This window comes from Caretta caretta, chromosome 6 (assembly GCF_965140235.1).
Source record: "Caretta caretta isolate rCarCar2 chromosome 6, rCarCar1.hap1, whole genome shotgun sequence".
Lineage (NCBI taxonomy): Eukaryota > Metazoa > Chordata > Testudines > Cheloniidae > Caretta > Caretta caretta.
The window spans coordinates 50,523,734-50,548,562 of NC_134211.1; the positions used below are offsets into that span (position 1 = coordinate 50,523,734).

A 24,829-nucleotide genomic window follows, 5' to 3' on the forward strand; every position below is an offset into this window, starting at 1 on the left:
GTGAGGAGGCGACGTCAGCGCGGTCACGTGAGTGATCAGGACATGGACACAGATTTCTCTGAAAGCATGGGCCCTGCCAATGCATGCATCATGGTGCTAATGGGGCAAGTTCATGCTGTGGAACGCTGATTCTGGGCTCGGGAAACAAGCACAGACTGGTGGGACCGCATAGTGTTGCAGGTCTGGGACGATTCCCAGTGGCTGAGAAACTTTCACATGCGTAAGGGCACTTTCATGGAACTTTGTGACTTGCTTTCCCCTGCCCTGAAGCGCATGAATACCAAGATGAGAGCAGCCCTCACGTTGAGAAGCGAGTGGCGATAGCCCTGTGGAAGCTTGCAATGCCAGACAGCTACCAGTCAGTTGGGAATCAATTTGGAGTGGGCAAATTTACTGTTGGGGCTGCTGTGATGCAAGTAGCCCACGCAATCAAAGATCTGTTGATATCAAGGGTAGTGACCCTGGGAAATGTGCAGGTCATAGTGGATGGCTTTGCTGCAATGGGATTCCCTAACTGTGGTGGGGCCATGAACGGAACCCATATCCCTATCTTGGCACCGGAGCACCAAGCCGGCGAGTACATAAACCGCAAGGGGTACTCTTCAATAGTGCTGCAAGCTCTGGTGGATCACAAGGGACGTTTCACCAACATCAGCGTGGGATGGCCAGGAAAGGTACATGACGCTCGCATCTTCAGGAACTCTGGTCTGTTTCAAAAGCTGCAGGAAGGGACTTTCTTCCCAGACCAGAAAATAACTGTTGGGGACGTTGAAATGCCTATAGTTATCCTTGGGGACCCAGCCTACCCCTTAATGCCATGGCTCATGAAGCCGTACACAGGCAGCCTGGACATTAGTCAGGAGCTGTTCAACTACAGGCTGAGCAAGTGCAGAATGGTGGTAGAATGTGCATTTGGACGTTTAAAGGCGCGCTGGCGCAGTTTACTGACTCGCTTAGACCTCCGCGAAACCAATATTCCCACTGTTATTACTGCTTGCTGTGTGCTCCACAATATCTGTGAGAGTAAGGGGGAGACGTTTATGGCGGGGTGGGAGGTTGAGCCAAATTGCCTGGATGCTGGTTATGCGCAGCCAGACACCAGGGCGGTTAGAAGAGCACAGGAGGGCGCAGTACGCATCAGAGAAGCTTTGAAAACCAGTTTCATGACTGGCCAGGCTACGGTGTGAAAGTTCTCTTTGTTTCTCCTTGATGAAACCCCCCGGCCCTTGGTTCACTCTACTTCCCTGCAAGCTAACCACCCTCCCCTCCTCCCTTTAGTCATTTCTTACAGAGGCAATAAAGTCATTGTTGCTTCACATTCATGCATTCTTTATTCATTCATCACACAAATAGGGGGATGACTACCAAGGTAGCCCAGGAGGGGTGGTGGAGGAGGGAAGGAAAATGCCACACAGCACTTTAAAAGTTTACAACTTTAAAATTTATTGAATGCCAGCCTTCTTTTTTGGGGGCAATCCTCTGTGGCGGAGTGGCTGGTTGGCCGGTGGCCCCCCCCCCACTGCATTCTTGGGCATTTGGGTGTGGAGGCTATGGAACTTGGGGAGGAGGGCAGTTGGTTACACAGGGGCTGTAGTGACAGTCTGTGCTCCAGCTGCCTTTGCTGCAGCTCAACCATACACTGGAGCATACTGGTTTGGTCCTCCAGCAGCCTCAGCATTGAATCCTGCCTCCTCTCATCATGCTGCCGCCGCATTTGAGCTTCAGCCCTGTCTTCAGCCTGCCACTTTCTCTCTTCAGCCCACCACCTCTCCTCCCGGTCATTTTGTGCTTTCCTGCACTCTGACATTATTTGCCTCCACGCATTTGTCTGTGCTCTGTCAGTGTGGGAGGACTGCATGAGCTCAGAGAACATTTCATCACGAGTGCTTTTTTTTTTCTTTCTAATCTTCAGTAGCCTCTGGGAAGGAGAAGATCCTGTGATCATTGAAACACATGCAGCTGGTGGAAAAAAAAAAGGGACAGCGGTATTTAAAACGACACATTTTATAAAACAGTGGCTACAGTCTTTCAGGGTAAACCTTGCTGTTAACATTACATACATAGCACATGTGCTTTCGTTACAAGGTCGCATTTCGCCTCCCCCCACCTCGTGGCTACCCCCTCAACCCTCCCCCGTCCCCGTGGCTAACAGCAGGGAACATTTCTGTTCAGCCGCAGGCAAACAGCTCAGCAGGAACGGGCTCCTCTGAATGTCCCCTGAAGAAAAGCACCCTATTTCAACCAGGAGACCATGAATGATATCTCACTCTCCTGAGGATAACACAGAGAGATAAAGAACGGATGTTGTTTGAACGCCAGCAAACATACATTGCAATGCTTTGTTGTACAATGATTCCCGAGTACGTGTTACTGGCCTGGAGTGGTAAAGTGTCCTACCATGAAGGAAGCAATAAGGCTGCCCTCCCCAGAAACCTTTTGCAAAGGCTTTGGGAGTACATCCAGGAGAGCCGCGAATGCCAGGGAAAAGTAATCCTTTCACATGCTTGCTTTTAAACCATGTATAGTATTTTAAAAGGTACACTCACCGGAGGTCCCTTCTCTGCCTGCCAGGTCCAGGAGGCAGCCTTGGGTGGGTTCGGGGGGTACTGGCTCCAGGTCCAGGGTGAGAAACAGTTCCTGGCTGTCGGGAAAACTGGTGTCTCCGCTTGCTTGCTGTGAGCTATCTACAACCTCATCATCATCATCATCATCTTCTTCTTCTTCGTCCCCAAAACCTGCTTCCGTGTTGTCTCCATCTCCATTGAAGGAGTCAAACAACACGGCTGGGGTAGTGGTGGCTGAACCCCCTAAAATGGCATACAGCTCATCATAGAAGCGGCATGTTTGGGGTTCTGACCCGAAGAGGCCGTTCGCCCCTCTGGTTTTCTGGTAGGCTTGCCTCAGCTCCTTAAGTTTCACGCGGCACTGCTTCAGATCCCTGTTATGGCCTCTGTCCTTCATGCCCTGGGAGATTTTGACAAAGGTTTTGGCATTTCGAAAACTGGAACGGAGTTCTGATAGCACGGATTCCTCTCCCCATACAGCGATCAGATCCCGTACCTCCCGTTCAGTCCATCCTGGAGCTCTTTTGCGATTCTGGGACTCCATCATGGTCACCTCTGCTGATGAGCTCTGCATGGTCACCTGCAGCTTGCCACGCTGCCCAAACAGGAAATGAGATTCAAAAGTTCACAGTTCTTTTCCTGTCTACCTGGCCAGTGCATCTGAGTTGAGAGTGCTGTCCAGAGCGGTCACAATGGAGCACTCTGGGATAGCTCCCGGAGGCCAATACCGTCGAATTGTGTCCACAGTACCCCAAATTCGACCCGGCAAGGCCTATTTAAGCGCTAATCCACTTGTCAGGGGTGGAGTACGGAAATCGATTTTAAGAGCCCTTTAAGTCGAAATAAAGGGTTTCATCGTGTGGACGGGTGCAGGTTTACATCGATTTAACGCTGCTAAATTCGACCTAAAGTCCTAGTGTAGACCAGGGCTGAGGCAAGCAGCATATGTTGTTATCTATAAATTTCTTAAGTCAAACTTAAATGAACTCCATGTTCCTCTTTAAGAACAAATGTTCAATATTTTCTCCAATAATTTGAAAATGTTACTGTGACAGGAGCCATCAATGAAACACTTCAGTGTAGATAAGAAAAGACTCAGTGCAAAGACAAATTGGCTAATCAGAGAAACCTATTGTCCAAACTCTGAGAACTCAGTGAAGAAGGATCAGGCTTCATAATGAAGCCGATGAAGTGAGCTGTAGCTCATGAAAGCTTATGCTCAAATACATTTGTTAGTCTCTAAGGTGCCACAAGTACTCCTTTTCTTTATAATGTTTTAAAGGAAGCCTACAATATTCAGTCACTCACATCTTTTGAAAAGCTTAACATTCTGATATCCAGTTTTGTAGGTCTTGTAGGAATAGTTCTGGACCTTCCAGGACAACTGGATAATGTGTCTGCGATAACAGAACAAACTTACATGATTTTAAAGGTAAGGATAAGGCCTACCCTCAGAGCTACGCCTGTGGTTCCCTTTGATTCCATTTTGAGATGTGCATCAATCCGTACAAAAATTTCAGTTTTAAGCCTCTTAAAAGATTTTTTGGAAATTTTGCAAAACAGAATGTTAGCAGACTCTTTCTGAGGAGAATGAAGATGAGAAATATATTATTTAATTAATAAATAGTTCAACTAAAACTTGAACCTGAACACTCTATTTACCCTCACTTAGATAATCCAAACATCACAGTTTATCCCTACCTGTATACTGGCCTGGAACAAATGCCTGGATCTGAGCATCAGTGAACATCTGGAAAGTTTTAGTCTACACCCAGATCCAAGCTCGGAGTCTTTCAGACTCATTTCTACAACCATCCCATTGCTGCCAAGAAAAGTTGTGTAAAAAGCCAGGAAATGCCAGCAACATTATTTCTTGAATCATCATTTCTAAAATTACTGATTAGATTATAATTTAAAGTATTAGTTTATTAAAGGGAAAAAAGTATTTAGACATAAAAATACTCTGATTTTTTAATGAAATTGGTTATTTGGTTTTTGAAACTTGAGGGAAAAATATGAAAGAAATTAACTTTAAAACATAGCCCACTCTTTGTGTTAATTAGAGGGGATAATGGATTAAACTGCTGTGGCTGCTTAAAGGCTCTGAAAAATAGATCATATAGTTTGTGGATAAAATAAATAAATAAAAGAAAGAGGCTTATGGCTTACATAGCGCAGTGACCTTTTCTGCTATAAAAGTCTCCTAGTGTTTTCACAACGAGACACTCAACATCATAGTCCACAGCTACAATGAATGTAGTATTGAATTTTCTGTTGCTGAAAGCCATTAATAATTCACTCTTGAATAATCAACATGACAATGTTAGGTTGCCATGGTAAGAGCCCTATTTATAAAAATGTATTTGGGCCATTTGAGCATGAATGCTGCATACTTGTCAAAGTGTGCAGGTGTGTGTGTGTGTATGTATGTACAGATAGTTTCAGTTGGGGTTGCCTCAAAATACACAATCTGCAACTCATTAAATATTGTATTGTACTTTTTTTTAACAAATCAGCAGAGCTCCACTGAAGTTAATGGAACTGGAACAATTTACCCTGGTAGAAAATTTAGCCCTTAAACTGTAAGGCAGTTTAAACTTCACCAGTTTGAATGGAGTGAAGTGAAGGATTGTATTTTACATGTATCTTCTAGTTGCACTCATTTGTGGATACTTGTGAGTTTCATGTTCATATTGTAATAGACCAATGAGAGAGAGAGGGTGACCATTTGTATATCACTGCCCTCTACTGTATAGAATCAGAAATGCTGAACTGTATGTCATTGGGCCATGAATTTGATATATACTAACATGTGCTGCTGTAAAAAGGTCCACGTCATATTTTTGTGTGAGCTGAAGATAATGAACAGATACCCAAGTAATCACAAAACACTACTCTAAACAGTACCGACCTGGGCAGTCTCAGCAGACAGACCCAGGGCTGAATAGGCTATAGATACTGAATTCCCTCATGCTCCTACAAAACAGCTAGGGAAGCAGGGGTTTTCAAAGGCATGCTTAGAATTACAGACAAAGCTACATTTTAAATACATTGGGTACAATTCTGCACTTTGATACATCTGCGGGCAGAGTGAGTTTTGGATTTTTATCTTGACAGTGTCCCTTTAAATACAGGGAAAGCAATACTCTACAATCATTACTTGGAAATGGTAGAGTGTCTGTTATTCCCTTAATTGGGCTTTATTATCTTACTTTATGGCATTTTGTAAACAAAACGTCCACTTGCCATGTGTGAACTCTCTCCTCACAACCTCATAAAGGAAGTTTCTGCTTGGCTTTCTTTGGCTTTCTCAATCCATCATTTTTCATGTTAGTTACACACTTTCATATAGCTCCCATATGTCACTGAAATTATATTCTGTTCATATGGCAGTATTCATCACTATCCGAAAGCCATGTGATGGCAGATCTGGGAATATTGTCATTTTTAGCATCAATTCCTATACACAGCATAAAGGGTTGCTGAACAGTACACAGGGATGCATGTTACCTTTCCAAACGGCCATAAGCAACTGTGTGCTTCTGCTTTCTCAACTTTTGATCTGTAGGTAGGGTCTTCCCATAACTGGAGAGATTCAACTGTGAGATCTCTATCCTGTTCCTTATACACCCACAATAGGGTGTGTAGTAACCACACCATTGACTGAACAAGCAAAGGCCTGTTGTTCTGACACAGAACTGAACGATCTTTGTTTAATAAGTAGGCATGAGTCAAATTCATTTTGGGTACTGGAAGTTTCATCCACCAGGTTCAAACTTGCAGAGCATTATGTATGCCAGCTGATACCCAGATGCTAAAATGGATTTGACCATTAGTGTAACCCCAGTGCAGGTTGGTGAAACTTCCAGCAAGCTGTAAGAAGGTGTAAGTCAAAGTAGTCCTGCCAACTCCTTATCTTGTAAGTTACACCACCTTGGATTCTCTTGGACAGTGGCAGAATGTGTGTGAGTAGTTCTAAAAGAGTCTCACTGAGTGTATGGAAGTTAGTAGAAGAGGACCTGACTTACACATTACGTCTGAATTTGTAGTGTGTTCATGTCTTGTGCATTATAACTGCTAACACTCGAGCAGGGACCAGCATGGTCCACTGAAAGCAACTTTTCCATGTGAATGCAATAGAAGCCTCTCTGACTGAACCAGAAAGAGCAGAGGGGCAAGTAAAAGTCCTCTCTGTGGACTTAACAGAGCTTTGTGGTTCAAATGTGGGGGAAAGTTCAGCTGTGCATTCTGAGAAAGTCTATAATGACAAACCCAATTAAGTAGTATGTAGCTGGCCATTGAAATAATGGTTAGACATGTACCACATCCCGCACATTCCTTTCTAAATCATTCTTGTGAGGAGTAAATATAACTCAAATGTAACATACTGGTGGAAAACATAAATTGCAGCGATGAAAATAGGGATATGGGAAGCACTGTAGAAAATTCTGTAATGCCTTAATTGAGTTTATTTTAAAACAGACCCCTGCATTGTTAGATATAACCCTGATATATTTTTAGCACTAATCCACAGTCATGTGTGACTCAGATATATTTATATTTTAACCATTGTTACTACAGTGCATGAACAGAAAAGATAAGAGAAAGAATCACTGTGTAAAGCACAAATATGATTAGCAAGTCTGAAATACTGATTACTGTACATTAGCACAGGCTTGTGGTGGAAATAGTACATAGGACTGGTAGCCAGGATTCCTGAGTTCTATTCCCAGCTTTGTAGATGACTCACGATGTAACCTTAGTCAAGTCAGTGAGGGGCACGGTTTCAAAAGTAAGTGTGCTAACCTGCACATTGACTTTTAACAAACTTTCAGTGCGTGCACGCAACCTTGATTTGTACATGCATAGAGATATTTTTACCCACAAGCCACAGTTTGTACATACACACAAACACCAGCTTTTGTTTAATGACCCCACCATGGATCTTCATCAGTGAGAATTAAACCTAGGACCTTCAACACTGAAAATACAAGCCACCTCCACTCGAGCTATAAAAGTAACTACATTAGGTTGAAGCAGTAGTAGACTCCAATCCGCAATGGGCACCAGCCATTAGAGTAAAACACTTAACCAATGAGCTACATTTGTATGCTCACACCTAGCACATTTGCATGTGTGCAAGTGCCTTTGAAATTTTGTCCTTCAGATTCTGTACTTTAGTTTTCTTCATAACACTTATCTATTACCCAGGGATGTTGAGAGATTTAGACAAGATGTATCAAATGCTCGAAGATCCTCACATGAAATGCACAATTGAGCCCCAATCCAAAATCCATTGAAATGAACAGGAGCCCTTCCATTGACTTGAATGGGCTTTGGATAAGGCCCTAGAAGGGCAAGATGTTGTTGTTAAATACCAACGGTAAGTCAGAGTGCTTCTTTTCCACCTCGGAGACTGTTTAATCAATAGTTCTTTGCTTGTGTGTGTTTGTTTGTTTTTGAGGATGGTAGGGATACTCAATACATTATTTCAGGTCAAATATTTATGCACCAAAATAACTAGACTAGCTCTTTGTATTTGCTTTTACAATGGAGAATTATACTAACTTCCCTAATTATATACTTAAATCCCTGATACAACACAAAGATCCTTCTTGTCTGCCTTATTACTGCTTTCTGACTTGTTTTCAAATAATCCTACAAAGCTCTGCTGTACCTTTTGGCACCTAATGAAAACAAACACACATCCATCTAGCAAAGTATAAATACTGACAGCTTGGAAACATCTATAATCATAGACAATGGAATAACTTGTCATGGAATAATTTACGGCCACATGGCATTAAAAGGTCTTAAAAGGCGACTAGATTAGGGGCCAGATTCTCTGGCCTGCTCCTGTGCTAAGGGAATTGAGACTGCCTTTAATTCTCCTGCTACAGGAGCTCCCAGTGAGCACAGAGATGTCATAGACCCTGGACTCTTTAATTCCCCTCTCTGCCTGTGCTAACATTATTCTTCAAATGGATATTTCTTCATTATGTACAGTAAGCAATGTTGGGTCTAGTCATGATCGCTTTAAAGTCAGTGAGAGTAGCACAAATCCTTTCTTGCAATGGTGTAGAGCTGGCCATAATTACAAATATTTCCTCTAGGCTTCAGTAGAAATCTGGGTCCCCTCTCCAAACAGGGAGAACTGTTTAATGCATAGCGCCAACAATTAATTGTTGCCTGTTTCACAGACACACACCATTACATTCTTTCTTACTCACATTTTTCCACGAGAAATTGGACATCTCCTGAACGGCTGGTTGTCTTTCATGAATGATTATTTAACAGATTTGGTAACTTTTCTTTGCCTCGTGCTGCTCTTTCTGCTGTACAGGATATGATATAACATCATAAAGCATAAGTAATGAGAGAGAATCTACTTTTGCAACATGACACGTTGAACCTTAAATTGTTAAATAAGCCATGGTTTTAGGGTGGGTTTTGACTGCATTTCTTGAATATTTTTCTGTTAACCCACAAAGCAAATACCAAACCAAGTTTTTGTGGAATGCAATGAGCTGGCTATCTGCCATTGTAGACATTTCCATTCTGCCCTTCTTTGTATGTTTCACAGTGATACATTTCTAGTCACAGGGAAGTTTCTGATCCAGTCTTCAAGCACATATTGCTTGATGCCTTAACGTTGGTTTCGTTTCTTCCACTACTTTTAATAAGCACATCAATTGCAGCACAGTTAGAAACTGCAGTTCTGAGAAATGGAATTTGTCACTGCAAATAAAATGTTGTCTGGTTTTTCAGAGGTCATTTTAAGCCACAGCAAAAATGATCCGGAAAAAAGAAAAGAACCTCATTATTCCATAGTAATTTGGGGGGGAGGGATAGCTGAGTGGTTTGAGCGTTGGCCTGCTAAACCCAGGGTTGTGAGTTCAATCCTTGAGGGGACCATTTAGGGATCTGGGGCAAACACTGGGGACTGGTCCTGCTTTGAGTGGGCATTGGACTAGCTGACCTCTTGAGGTCCCTTCCAACTCTGATATTCTATGATTCTTGGGAAAACAAAGAAAGGAAAGGAAGCCACAGCAGTTCTACACCAGAAAAATGGCTTAATTCCCTCAGTTAGGTCTCTCTCCTCTGCTTCCTGCCCAGAGGAGAGGATCTACCTTCTCAAGGTTGAGATGTATGAAAGGGTAGTCTGAAAGGAACTGATGGTCTTGTTTTTAAGGTCCTGGACTGGGAATGAAGGTAATCGGGTTCAATTCCCAGCCCAACCACAGACTTGTGTGACTTTGGATAACTCAATCTACCCTATTCTTCAGTTCCCAACCTGTAAAATGAGCATGATATCCTTTCATTTGTCCCACCTTTTGTGTAATTTGTCTGTTTGTCTGTCATGCAAAGACTGTCTTTTAGTATGTGAAAAAGTAACTAGGCTACAATCCCATTTAGGCTTCTAGGCACTATGTTAATAGAAATAATTACTAAGAATGGATAATGTGAAAGGAACAGCCTGCATCGCTCCACAGTGACCAATCTGGCCAATCTAGCTAAGATACTGAAGAGAAAAACGGTTTAAAAAAAAACACAGGTCCTTGAGGGAGGGAAGTGGAAGCAGAAGGAAAGCTGGATGGAGTAACGGGATGCCATGTATATTTCTTCTTCCTTCCAACCCCATGTAAAAGGATACATGTTGAGGGATACAAGTTTTTGTGTAAAATAACTAGTTATGGAAATAAGTTAGTCATGGGGTGATGTATGTTCATTATCCACTCAGACCTCACATGGAAGGATCACTTCTAGGTATTAGAGGGGGTTAATTTACACTTCAGCCCTTGGCCTCTAGGTTGAGACAACCCATACAGGCATCAATTGTTGTCTTTGTTTGATTTTCTGTATTGGAAATGCATATTCAATAGAGCACGGAGTGTTGAAGGTTACCAGGCTTATTCAGAGACCAGTCTTCAAATGACAGTGGCTTTTAGTCACTATTGACATAGGATGAATTAGAATGGCTAACCCTAAGGCGAAATGCTCTGTATCTCATTAACAGTCAGTTGGAGCCATCCAGCAGCCCATGCTCTTCTTGTTAGGAATGTTTTAGCAATCTTTGACCTATGATGGTTGGTGTAATCCCCTCAGATTTGCAATGACTGCTGTACTGATTCACAAAGCACAGGGTTTTTCTACCTGCTATGTGACGCTTGAATAGAACAGACGTATTATGAATTATTACTACCAACTAGGATTAAAAATGTCAAACACTTTTTAAAGTCAATTACATTAATTAAATATTGTCTTTGTGTCAGCTGGCCAATATCTCTGCATAACGAATCCATTTCATACACAATAGGTCATGGGGAATTCTGTGCAATTTTAGTGCTGAACTTTCAAAAATTAATTGCATTTATTAGAGCAGAAAAAAATCCATAGCAAATGGTGGGGGAAACACCTAAATAGTAAAATATAATTGTTCAGTTCTATAGTATCATGAAAGGGCTGCATACACTGGCCTACTAAGATGCTTCAGTGGACCTTGCAAGTCAAAAAGGCAAATAATAATAGAAATGCTGGCATTTGATCTTTTTTATTATTACACCTTAACTTGTTCCCCCATGATATAGAAATTTACCTTCTCCTATACAGTCAATGTGCCTGGCTTATTAAATACGACAAACAATGTAGTTGTTCTGAAGGTGACTTGTGTCTATTTTGTAGTGAATGAATAAATGCTACAAATTAAATTTGTCATAGCCCACCTGAGCCCTTTTATACAGTGATGTCAAAGCATCATGGTATCAATTGTTGGTGATATTTTAATCTAGAAAAAGATTTTCAGAACAGGGACAACTTCTGTTAATAGATGTTGGCATGTTCTCTCTCTATGGCTTTGAGGGAATCTTGACATAACATAAATAGAGACTGTAAATTGTTTAGGGCAGGGTCTATTTCTTTAATATATGCGTGTATGGAGCCTAGCACACAGTGGTCCCCAACCTGAGCCTCTAGGTACTTCCATAATACTAATGAACAATAATAATATCTTAAATGTAGAGACCTCCTTCTATTCAGATGATCCCATAACGTTTTACAAGATTAAATTGATATGTAACTCACCAGTTTAATTATCCTACTGTTGGGGTGACATTCAACAACTGTTTCATAGGGCATAGCAATACCACAGTTTAGGAAGGAAGTGGAGGATACAATTTAAACAATGGGTACTATTTGGGTATGCAGGCTGTAATTATCCATGTCTGAATTTGGCCATGGCATTGGAGTTAACATTTTTGTTCTAACAAAAAGTGTCTTGAACTCCTGAACTGCCACAGGACCTTCGTACTGTCTCTTTGAACGATAGCATTTTCAAAAGTATAGTGCCTCAACAAAAATAGCATTGATCAACATATCTCTATCATCTTATTCATGTAGAGCTCTTTCTTTCCTTTTTTTTTTAAAGGTAATTGTCATATGTGAGTATGAACCAACCTAGTAAAAGTTTACAACCCCTCTTGTATTGTTGCTTTACCTTTGATCATAACTTGGTATTTACAAGCAAGGTAAATCAATAAACTCCCTTGGAAATTAATACAAATTAACCACGAGTCTTATCTTAAATAGACAAGAACACTGTGCAGAATTTTAGAAACATGCAGTAAAGACAATAGGTACTCTCATGAACATACTGACATGTATTCCATTAGAATTTGAGGGATTCTCTGAAACTGCTGTTGTACAGATTATCAAATTAGTAGCCATAAGAAAATTCCCATATTTAGCAGAATTCCAACTGAGATTCAGGAACTCTGAAAACAATGTATGACTATATGTGGTTTTGAATAAGCTGCAGTTATAAATGTCATAAAGGTATTATGGATTTAAAGAGCTAATTCAGAAGAGTTTGGGTTTTTTTCTAAATAAAAAGCCTGATAGCTTTTCAGAGTGGAGAAAGTATTGACATTTACTGCCACCTGTTGGGAAATATATAAAATTTCTCTCTCCCACAAGTATGCAACAGAGATACCAATATATACTGATCCCAGCATGCATCCAGTATATCTCTTTGTGTTATCACTTTAGTCTGTCGGAGGATTGAAACATCCAGTTTTTCTATACAAAACTTCTTTCTTACTTCTATTTGAGGGTAAATGAACAAAATGAAACCTCACGACTTAGCTTACAAATCAACGGCTAAGTCAGGAGCACAATCAGTTTTTTGAAATACTTCAAAACCATGAATCTTTGCATGTAATAATATACACATGAAACGTATCTGTTTGCAGGGACCTTTTTGACATTAAAGTATATGACTTTAAGTATAGTATAAAGCATATTTCAGGGGATCTTTGAGATTTTCCTTTGGAAAGCTACTATTTTCACCCCAGTTCAATAGATCATCAAATAATTTATTCCTATGATCTTCAAAAAAGAAAAACTATAGGTAGCAAATGTTAATACTAGAAATGCCATTGATGTACTTTAATAATATAATGAACAGAAAATTATAATGTTTCTAAGTGCTGTGGCTGTTAATGATTCCATAGCACTTTTTATAAGAATAGGGGCATTGTCCCAGAACAAATTGCTACATGGGTAATTACAATATGCCCACTTTAAATTCCCTAATATCAATTGGGTGCTGTGTTCTTCCTGTCCTAAATTGTCATCAATACCTAAAGTAGTTATAACAATAGCTATTGTAATTATAACAATAGTTATAGCTGTATGCTCTAAACAGCCACCACATTCCACATTGCAGTAGTGTGTTAATTGATTCCTGTGCATATAGGGCCAAATCTTTCCTAAGCAAGCACAGTGTGGGCAGCAGTTCTGATACTCTCAAAGCTCCAGATAAATTCAGTGAATGAGACATTGTGCCATCACAGAGAAGGGTTATCAGAATCAGGGCAGGGCTAGCTATTTGCTATGGAAAACTGTAGATTTTCCCTCCAACCATGCCTCTTTTACACTGGTCCGTGTCCTCTGCTATGAGTAGTCTGAGTCTCGTTCATTAGCAGCATGAGCCCGTTAATGCACCATGGCAGAGCCTCATCTTCATTCCCACACCTGTTGCAATGCAGCTTGCATGTGCACTTGGATCAAATGAGTCTAAATGAATCCAAGGGCTCAGTTGTGGAACCCTAATATAGGTGAGCACTTACCAGCATAGTCCCATAGGCTTGAGTGGAGCTAGTCTTATAAGTGCTCGGCAACATGAACAAGGGTTCCACAGCTGGGCCTTAATTGAGACTAAGAGGGCCACATGCTAAAATGAAAGTTAGATTCCCTTAAACCTTCTTACACCCATTCTACAAATGTGTAAGACAGGTGTAATTTAATGTATTTTGCACCTTCTTCCAGCTGATTATCCTCTCACCTACCCTGGTTTTATACTAGGGAATTCACTGATGTACCCTTGATTTGCACCAGCATAACCAAGAGGTGAATCAGTCCTATTTAATCTGACCTAGAAATACCTCCTTTCAAATATGGCATTCACACTCTCTCTCCATCTAAATTGGGCCCATTTAACACAAGGGAGTCAATGATGGCATAATTCACATGCTGAAGGCCCAGAAGAAAACAAAGTAGCAAGACAGGAAAGTGTAAGAAGCTGCAAGTTAAATCGTGTGAGATTTACTCTAATTTACATGTTCTTACATCTTCCTTCAGATCATCATAGTGTAGGCTACCCCAATCTAGCATCCCTTATACATGACTGAGTGTAAATTGGTTTAAGGGATTCTATATACAATTAGGGAACATGATCATCTAAATTTGGCCTCTCGTTTTCCCTGTATGCCAGTGCACATACAGTCAGAAATTAGCTTTAAAGTACTTTGAGATCCTTTGGAATGAACAGGTTTCAGGGTGGTAGCTGTGTTAGTCTGTATCAGCAAAAACAAAAAGGAATTCTTGTGGCACCTTAGAGACCAACAAATTTATATGTTAGTCTCTAAGGTGCCACAAGGACTCCTCGTTGTTTTTAGAATGAATATAAATGCATAAATAAAAATATAAACACATATAAGCAGTTTTTTTAACTAAATGTCCAGATTTTAATGATTGCATGCAGTGTTGCTGTAGCTGTGTTGGTCCCAGATTATTAGAGAGACAAGGTGGGTCGCTCCGATCTTCATGAGTTATATGTTGTATTCTGTTGACAAAAACAAGTGTTTTCATCAGCAGAAGGCCAATCCAGAGATGCTACCATTGAAAGGTTTGTCCAATATTTTGAAGCACTTGTAATTAATTCATCTCAACAGTTCAGGACACCAGGGGGAAAATGAAGAGAGATTCAACAAGGAAGGATCAAGAATTGAAGCATTCTTCTTAGCATAGGGCCTTCTCTCCATCAGTTTTCTAACAGAGTGTCACATTGTGTGCAAACATGAGCCCAAGGCCTGAGGTTTGGATTGCAATATGAATTCAATATTCCCTCACATTTGAGGGTGTTTAGATTCAGTCTGGTTTGGTCAAATACACAGAAAAGGGACTACGCTGTGAAGTAGAGGTCTGGATTTGTATCCTGACATCCCCAAAGTCTGTGTGGGTTCACATCCAAACTTCTAGTTTGGGCCCATCTCTAGGTCTGCCTATGCTCCGTTCAGTTAGCTGCTCTCCAAATCACGTGGAAGTAAACTAGGAAACCCTAAACTTGACCCTGAAATCTAGTTTTCGCTTGCCAGTTTCACAGACAATTTCAAATTCTTGGAGAACATAGCTAGAAAAAAAATAAAGGAACTTAAAATAAAGCTTAAAAGGAAAAAATATAAATTATGGGCCAAATCCTCAGCCATGAAATGTCCCATTTGCACTCCTTCTGGCTATGCAAAACCATTGAGCCATCCTAAGCTGACAGATGAGGATTCCCATCCAGGCGGAGTCAGCCCTACACCACTTTCTCTTCATCACACTGTCATGTCAGGGGGATGGGCTGGCACTCTGGCAGTTCCCCTCCAAATTAACAGCATCAAACAGCCTAAAACAAACCAGTTTAACTAAAGCATCATTGAGGCTTTATGTTACACCAGGGATCAAACTGTCCTCCAGCTGGGGATGAGGTGGTTTAATGCTGCACCACCATTACCCACACCTATAACCTGCACCAAATGCAGCCTGGCTGAACTTGAGGATTGGGGACCACATACACAGAAAGAGAGATTATGGCATATGTATAATTATACAATGAGGGATGTGGTTTAAGTTTTATTTGCTCTTGTTTGGGATGGCCACATTACCCATGAGTGCCAATGTCATGAGTCAATAAGTCTATGCCACACATTTTACAGAAAAACTCCTTTTGAAGTGTTTGAGAGCTTAAATTCTCATTTCCTTCTGCTTATAAAACTAGATAGGCCCTACTTAGTATCAAGAGTCCAAGTGCATATGTGAAGGGAGAAAAAAAATAGCCAACTATTTTTAAAGCCTAGAAAAATGCTGTAAATGTTATATCCTATAAATCAGGGTGTACGTTGTAAAGTCCGATATTTTACAACTAACCAGGGCTAGCAATGAATGCTGCATACCAGGATCAATCTTGTAAATGGGAATTTTGTCAAAATATGGATTGCAGTACTGGGGTTATTACTGCAAACTTGTGCTATGTTCTCCAGGCAAAATAAAGCCAGTATTTCTAGCCATGACATGTCATCAGACATTAGAAGTGATGCAGGTCAAGAAATGGATATAGTACAGCCCAGACTTCAAGCCAGTGATCTTCTGCCATATTTGAGACATATACAACAGAACCCCAATTTTACGAACATCTATCTTATGAACAATGAGTTATAGGAACCATTTTTATGCCATATAGTTATTTTTTTTTACCACTTAATGTAACTTCAACCCAAAGTTCAAGCAGCTGTTCAGGCTTGAACAGCCTGAGATCTGGTGGCAAAGTAGAAAGGCGTTTCTCTCAAACACAGTAAAATCAGGCACACTGCATACGTCTGTTACTATTCATCCCGACTGTAATTTTGGGATGTTACATGTTATTTTATTTTTTTTATGAACTCGATCCCCCATTAGCTCATTAAATAGGGGTTCTATTTGAATAAAATCTTTTTGTAGCAGTTTTTCTCATTGAAAAATGGTGGCTGTTTGAAAGCTCCCCAGAGATTTGCAGTGTTAGAAGCAGTCTTGGTGGAGGTGGATTAGTGGGTTAGAGCAGAGATGAGGAGGTGCTAGGGGTATCGTAGATACAGTTAGTTCCATGGTTCTGCCATGGCTAGAAGAATAAAGTCCTGTGCTCCAGGGCTATCAGAACATATGCAGTGTCTCTTCATATGCTTGTGCACGTATCTGTGTGTGTTTGTGTGATGTTGCACTCGATATGTTTATGGAAATATGCTTATAAGTGTAAATATAACATAACTGGAATATGCTTTATGCTAGATATTCCATGTGACATATCTTTGCAAAGGTTATGATCTGCTGAATATATTCATCCTATTTGTGTGCATGTATCATTTTTATATCTGAAGTTATGAGCGTTGGCTCTATGCTTGTATTTGAAGTGTTTGCCGTAGGAAACACACAAGGGAGGTTTGGCCAACATATTGTGAAGGGGCTATTCAAGTAATTGGGAGTACTCAACTAACAGTGGACTTTGGGAGACACCAATACATATCTGAGCTTTCCTGGGAGCATTCAAACTAACATGTAAACAATGGCATCGGCCTGCAAAAAGCTGAATCGTTCAAGGACATGTGACTTGCCCAAGTGGCTACAAACTCCATCTTGTTGCTGTGATTTTGCACAGAAGAACAAAGAGGTTTCCGCTCATGAAAGAGAATATAAAAGGCCCTGGAAGCCTCTTTATTTTGTCTTCAGCTGGCTCAAGAGATGGCCTCTCCAACCCAAAGAGATGCCTGAAAGAAACTGGAACAAAGGACTGTAACTGTGGGGGTCTGAGTGATTGCTGGACCCAGGCCATAAACTACAAAGTTGGTCTGAAAAGGATTTTACCTGAGATAACATCTAGGGTGAGAAGTTAGTATTTGTAACTAGATCCTTAGTGTATTAAGTTAGCCTTGCGTATTTTGATTTATTTTACTTAGTAACGTACCTTGTTTTGTCTGTTATTACTTGAAACCACTTAAATCGTACTTTTTATACTTAATAAAATCACTTTTGTTTATTAATTAACCCAGAGTAAGTGATTAATACCTGGGGGAGGAAACAGCTGTGCATATCTCTCTATCAGTGTTATAGAGGGTGGACAATTTATGAGTTTACTCTGTATAAGCTTTATACAGAGTAAAACGGATTTATTTGGGGTTTGGATCCCATTGGAAGCTGGGTGTTGGAGACAGGAGCACTTCTTAAGCTGTTTTCAGTTAAGTCTGCAGTTTTGGGGGCATGGTTCAGACCCTGGGTCTGTGTTTGCAGCAGGCTCATGCGTCTGGCTCAACAAGGCAGGGTTCTGGAGGCCCAAACTGGCAGAGAAAATGGGCTCAGAGGTAGTCTCAGCACACCAGGCGACAGCCCCAGGGGGGTCTCTGTAACTGAACCCATCACATTTTGTATAGTATGTTATATATACGTTGGTGGGAGCAGAGTTATGCCAACACCAGGTGCTTTATAAAATCTCACACAACCTTTGTAAGAAATGGCTACCTAACTTTTGGCTTTTAGTAATTCGGTTTCATATTTAGTAACTTTAGTATTCAAATAAGTTACTCAGTTTTCAAAACTGCCAAGAATCCAGAAGTTCCCATTGACTTCTTTAGGAGCTGCTTCTGGATGCTCAATGTAGTTGAGAGTCATATTTAAGTGCCTAGAAATGGATTTTAGGTACCTAAGGTACACAAGCTTGACATTTTTGGCCTAAGATTATATGGTATCTTTAAGCCCCTTTGTTTTCAGTTTAAACTGAACTTTACTGAAAAAATCCCAGGCTTTACAAAGAGTATGATTAGATTTTTTTCCGATTTTCACCCTACTTTTGTAACATTCAAATATATGAAAAATAACTTGTTTTATTAGGACAGTACAATACATTACATGAGATATTTGTATTATGATAATACATTAGTTTGTGTTAATAGGCAAAGCTGCCTGTTGAGGTATGGCTATGTATTAGTCTAGAAGATACACACAATAAACAAACGGGCACGCACGCAAGCTCTGAAGTGCATGTGCATCTGAATGTTCGAGTGAATCTCGCACCCACCATGTGCCCATTTCAAGCTGTTAGCAGAGAACAGTTTACAGATCTGACACACTAAAATGGGAAGAAAACGAAAACCTGTATCAGAATACATTTCAGAACACAAGGAAATATTCTAAAATTTTAAAAAAGCAAAAACAGGACAAAAGGATGAAGTGAGTGTATGCGGTGCAAATGGTGTTGCCCAATTATTAAATGTAACTATTTATAGGCTAATAGTTCTAAGTCTACAACAGTCAATCGTTTATTCAAACGAAAAGTTTTATTTGGGGAGTAGAGATACATTGTTTTCTTAAACTCAGAGGTGGCATTGTGTTTTGAGTTTTGTTTTACTTCTGCAGCAAACCACCCTGATGAACAGAATTCAAAGCATTAATCTACTGAATACTTTTTCCTGTGTCCTTCTGTCCACCAAAATAAACCCCAATATTTGCCTAGAAAAATTATTAATAGTTCTTTGCACCAATTTTTCCTGTTTTTGTTGTTGGAGTAATAAACACTGATAAACTCCCAGGAAAAAATTAAATACAATAAAAACCGAAAACAAAGGGCCCTAGGTATCTTCTCTTTGAAATTGTTACTCAAGGTTGAACTGAAACCTGGTGTCTCATGGGCTGTAGTGTCATCAGCAGTTAGTTTTAAGGAACATGCTTTATATTTCACAGGGCCTAATCCTGTCCATTGAATTCAGTGGGAGTTTTGCTATTGACATCACTGAGAGCAGGGTCAGGGCCATAGCCCATGTCTTTCATTTATGTGCTTCATCCGTTCCATCTGCCCCACAGATGTGGAGACTGAACACAAATTAAGTGGTCTACAACACCGTTTGGTGCTGTGTCAATAATAAATAAAGATAATAATGAAATACATTGGGTGGATTTTATAATCCAATATATTTAATCATATGTGCCAACACATTTCAACTAATGTCCATGTATACATTAATAGAGTTGTATGAATAAATTATTAAATGAAAATCAGGTGAAGCAAAATATATGTGTGTGTAACAATGTGGCCGATTCTAGGATCCTGCATGGGGATGAAAAGCTCTTCTATGTAATCACCCTGCTGTTAGCTGCTTGAACCCTGCAGACAAATGCAGAGGTAGTTTTTCTGACTCACTCTGAGGTTAAAATCAGATGTGTCCAATCTAGGAGTAGAAAAAAGGCCGTCATGCCTCAGAGCTGGTGAAACTAAGGGCTGAGATAGAGGTCCTGAAGGAAGCTTAGGGAGAAAGCTTAGGCTGCAGTTTATGTTGTGCTATTGTTAATTGAGTCAATAAAGCCAAACCCCGGGAAGGGATAACTTGAACTATATACTACATTTACAACAGGGTGAGAACGCTGCTGGCATACAGTCTATTAAATAAACTCTATGTATATAAAATTATAAAGTACCTGAGATGATTTTACCAATAAGCTCACAGGACTGGATAAACATCTTGATACATCTGTATTGTTGAATGTCAGGAGAATTCTAGTGAGCTGTTCCATTTTCACTGGTTTTTATTTTTCATATTCATATATAATACAATTGTTTCTTTTTAACATATCTATACTAGTGCTTCTCTGCCTGTGTCTTTCTTATATGATGAAGTGCTTTCTTTTGCTGCCTGCATCATCACACTTTCTTGTCTCTGGGTCATTCATGAGAATGTTTTGTAATGCCACAAAGAGAGTTTTAATGGGACGCTTTAAGGAGTAATGGAAATTGTATGGGGAGGGCTATTCTGGCTTTGATTAGTTTGGACATTGATTGTTTAGCACTTATGTGACACCAGAAGCCTCACTATGGTTACAGTCTTGTTATGGGTAAATCCAAAACAAAAACTCTGGAAGTTAAGTATTTAAAATTCAAACCCAGACCCATATGCTAATTTTGTAAATATCCCCTATTGCAAGAATAGCCTAAAACCAAAACACCTGAGCTTTGGGAGGTCTTCAAAATATAGATCCAAATGTAACAGCTTCAGTCCATCTTAGATTGTAAAAGTAAGTTTTAAAGCAATACTTATGTACTAGGCCAACTCCCTTTAAAAAGAATAAACGTATTAAGAGATATAGAGCCTGATCCTGCTCTCCATGGGAAAACAGCCATTGACTTCAGTGGGAATCAGATTAGACTGATAAGTAGATACTATGGGACTTGATCCCACAAGGTGCCGAGCACTCTGACTCTGACCCAAGAATCACATAGGCCTATGCTTATCTTTAGAGGTAGGAGCGGTCCCCTGTAACTCAATGGGGCTACTCATATGCTGAAAGTGAAGAACATGTCCATCAGGATCAGGATTAGAGTGCTCAGCACCTTGCAGGACCAAACCCACAGAAATTAAGTGCTACACTAGACACTATGGTAATAGGTATTTTAGGAATATGTAATAATGTGAATGACTCTTTGAACTATACAGTACAACTGTGAATGTCAGTACCAGGCTCTGAACTTTCCTCCCTGCATCACTTGTTAGCTGTTTCCAGTTTGAGACAGCAGCCTAAAAGTTTGGTAATGCTATTCATGTCAGGGGACTCTGTGAAAGGAAGACTCAGCAATCAAAATACCAGCCAATGTATTTAGCATTAAGAAAACCAGCAGTGGCTGCAATTAAAGGAACGTTGATTCTCAGCCTTCACAAGGTTTGATTTTATTATTTCAAGGGACATTTCATTCTACATTTTCATTTTAGTTGGGTTTGTTGCTAGCAAAGAAACTTATCATAACAGGTTTCAGAGTAGCAGCCATGTTAGTCTGTATCCGTAAAAAGAAAAGGAGGACTTGTGGCACCTTAGAGACTAAGGAGACCTTAGTCTCTAAGGTGCCACAAGTCCTCCTTTTCTTTTTATCATAACAGATTTTTCCAGACAGTAGATTGCTTTCTTTCTTCAGTTTCTTCAGACTTTTGCCTCTGTGGCAATCACTATTGAAAGGGGGGAGTCAAGGAAATCTCCCTCCCCTGTGAACACTGGTTGTACATAGTCAATATCCTCTGGGGAATGGAGTGCATATTTGCCCTCCTCTATGTATATTTTTGGTGCTTTATGTTATTATTTGCTAAATAAATTGTGATGTTTTTTGACTCATCCTCAACTTTGAGACTTTCGTGCAAATTCCCCAATTTAGAGATAAATTGTTAAATAACTCACAAATTAATTTTAAATACAGGTACAGCACACACACCTCTGAAAGTGTGTGTTTCTGAACGTCAGTGCCGCCCTAACTATCTAACTCAGGAGCAGAATGTCAGATTAACCTGTCTCAGTTCCATTTTGCTTTTTCATACTAGCCTCTATTTCTCTCTGTCTTTTCCCCATTTAGAAACACATACCTGAGAGACTGAGTCTCACGCTGTATACTGCTATACAGTGGAGGTCATCTGTGGCCTTCCAGCTAACAGACCCTCGTGTTAAATGTTGAGGGATTGGTAGACATCCATTCATAGAGAAAGTCCCATGACACCAGAATTCACTTTCCTTGCTAGTCCAAAAGAGCATGAGTTTGTTGACGTTTAGACCATAGTAGAAGGCTTAGCTCTATCCTCAGATATATACCCGACAGGGGAAGGGGCTGGAAGTTTTTTGGTTTGATTGGGGTTTTTTTGTCGTACTGGAGACAGGTGGTTTGGGAGAAAATCTCTTTGATAAAAGCAGCAGAGACTGAAGTTATGCTTATATCTGAAGGATCCTAAGACATGTTGGTTCATTTTTATATCAAATACACCAAATAAATAGAGATGACGCATGAAGTCACTGCTGCTCCATGCTCCAGATTTTCTTAATCTATATTCATTCCTGTAGGAGTTTGAAGACGATTCTTAAACTTCTTCCTTCTTTTCCTATCCTGCCCCCATTATGTGCTCCAACAGGAGAGAGAAAAAAAGTGTGTTTATTGAAACCCTTTTCTCTCTCTTTTATCTGGCTGTACAATCAATGTATTTAAAAATCACTCCTATGTTTGCTTATATTTTGAAAATGTTTACTTCATCTCAAACTGAAAAATCTACCTATCAGCCTGTGTCTTTGCTTATAGTTGATCTGGCTGTTGTGTTATCTTCCCTGTATAAACAATGTCACAGTAGCTAATACATTCGTTTATGGGTCTCTGAAATAAACATATACCTAGGAAATACTTCATAGTTTAAAATAAAAACAGGCATCTGGCTGCATGGTGCACAGAGGAGAGTCAAAGCTGGGGCATGAAAACGCAATGGTAAGATGTGGCCAACTACAGTCACTGGGACATACTCTGTTTTCCCAGTTTAAATCTGTTCCCTTGCCGCTCCATTTATCTGTTCATAACGTCTAATTAGTCATTTCATTGTCAACGGGAAATGCTAAAGTGCTGTGCAGTTTACTAGAACAGTTGTGTGTATATATATGGTCTATCAATTCCCTCCGGAGGTAGCATGGTACCCAAGGCTAAGCTATTATTGGCAGAGAAGAAAGTTTCTGTTGCTCCACCGTGCCAGAGCTCTGCTGTGAATACACGTGGAATTAATTTTTTCTGGGGGTATTAGAATGCCTAGGGGGGAAAACAGCGCCTGTAATTTCTACACAACTTCCACAAGTCAGCTGGCCTAACGCCCATCTGCCTGGAAGAAGACACAGTTCTTTGCCCAGGTAGTGTGACACTGAGGTGCCTACGCTTTACAGCAATGTGCCCCTTGGCTCCAGGTTACTGAAATCAGCTCATCGAGTCTTTCATCCCAGGAGACACAAACTCAATATATAAACAGAGCCTCCCTTTGCAGTATGTCCTCGGAGGGTCCTGTCTAGCGCAGATCATGCTGATCCAACCTGACAAGGGCCACGGATAAAGAGGGAGGCTCACGCCAGACGCATTATAATGCTATTGCTAGACAATATCACAGGAGGGCAACCAGCGATCAAAGAAACCTTTTGCGAGCAGACCTTTTTAAACACACACACACACACACACATACAGAGCCTAGAGAAGCCAATAAGTGGCTGGTGCTCGCAGACATTTCACAAGAGCTGGAGAGGGATTGTCCTATCGTGAACACATTGTGTTTACTGTACCATAAATAATGCCTCTTGTGTAATATTCAGCACGCCCCAGCATTTCTTATCCCCTCTTACAACATTTCAACTGTAACTGGCACAGACCTTAAAGAGTTTTGCAATATAAAAATGGTTTTGGTTAGTTCCTCTGTTCCCTCCCTTTGTTTGTTAGAGCGCATAATATAGACTAGACATATACACCGAGACCCATTTATTGTTCATTTTAACCATTGATCTGGGCACCTCTCCAGCTTTGAGGCAGGTGGTTTGATCACATTTGCCTTTACATCTGCGGAAGGTAGGCAAATGAGTCCTTCCCAGCGGCTCATTTTTGAAATTCCATTCTCTCTCCTCGCTTGCCTTTGACTGTTTTCCGTCTTGCGCCCTGGTGGTTTTGTTTAAGGGGAGAGGCGTGAAGGATAAACCGAAACAGATGCAATGAAACTGTCACCCAAAGCACAACACAGCACAGCGAGCGCACACACACACACACACACACACACACGCTTTCTCCCATCCCACCCTCCAAAACTGACAGTCCTCCTCACCCTTCTGGCGATGCCATGGTCCTGAAAGCCCCCCTGTCTTCTCAAGAATCCAAGGGAGGTGGGATGCAAAGGAAGCTCTGTCTTTTGGATAACCCCCTTTAGCGTCTAAGTAGTAGCACAAAAATTCCTTGTATAATCCTCAAGGCTCCAAAAGGCGAGACTCCAGAAGCTCTGCTCTTCAGATTCCACCCCCCCCCCTCCACTTCCACCACCTCCTGTTGGATTGATATTCTCCACGTCTTTTAGGTTTTCATGTCTTGCAGGAAAAAGCACCGCCAGCCCTAGTGGAAACTGAGCAGCGGACGGCCGGGTTAGGCTGTGGAGGACACCTGGGCTTTGATCCCTTGCTTTCTCCTCCTGGAGTGGTGGGGGAGGGGGGGTTGGGGGAGGGGGTGTGCATGTGAGTGTATGTGTGGGGAAGAGGTGGTGGGTGACTTCACATTGACATGGTGTTGGCTGAGGCTGGATTGGAAGGTTTTAGCCTTCTAGCTGTGGATTTGCAGTCTATCCTTCTCTATTTTAGGCAAGGGCTGACATCACTAGCTGCTGTTACCCCTATAAATC

At 40.8% G+C, this 24,829-nt stretch overlaps 2 protein-coding genes across 4 annotated transcripts in view; both read right to left on the reverse strand.

Annotated features, from left to right (window-relative positions):
- The window catches only part of SLC1A2 (solute carrier family 1 member 2), a 110,447-nt gene extending 85,640 nt beyond the window's left edge, over nt 1-24,807 (reverse strand). Inside the window, exons 1-2 of one of the 3 annotated variants that reach the window (XM_048852494.2) lie at nt 24,266-24,807; nt 8,795-8,896 (exon numbers count right to left, since the gene is read on the reverse strand). In XM_048852494.2, coding sequence (XP_048708451.1) covers nt 8,795-8,844 — 50 coding nt within the window. In that variant the 5' untranslated portion in view covers nt 8,845-8,896; nt 24,266-24,807. Of the gene's footprint in view, nt 1-8,794; nt 8,900-24,265 lie in introns of all 3 variants that reach the window. The other 2 variants (XM_048852493.2, XM_048852495.2) reach the window with 2 other exon arrangements.
- LOC125637684 (uncharacterized) lies at nt 1,385-4,154 on the reverse strand. The gene is made up of 2 exons (XM_048852497.2): nt 2,547-4,154; nt 1,385-1,959 (listed from the first exon to the last, which is right to left on the reverse strand). The coding sequence occupies exons 1-2, from the start codon at nt 3,136-3,138 to the stop codon at nt 1,436-1,438; spliced, it is 1,116 nt and encodes a 371-aa protein (XP_048708454.2). The 5' UTR covers nt 3,139-4,154; the 3' UTR covers nt 1,385-1,435.
- Nucleotides 24,808-24,829: the final 22 nt, after the last annotated feature.

Coding starts and splice junctions, on each gene's coding strand:
- LOC125637684 (XM_048852497.2), bottom strand. CDS start 3,138: ATGCAGAGCTCATCAGCAGAGGTGACCATGATGGAGTCCCAGAATCGC. Junction 1,960..2,546: donor AGGCAGAGAAGGGACCTCCG/GTGAGTGTACCT, acceptor TTTTTCCACCAG/CTGCATGTGTTTCAATGATC.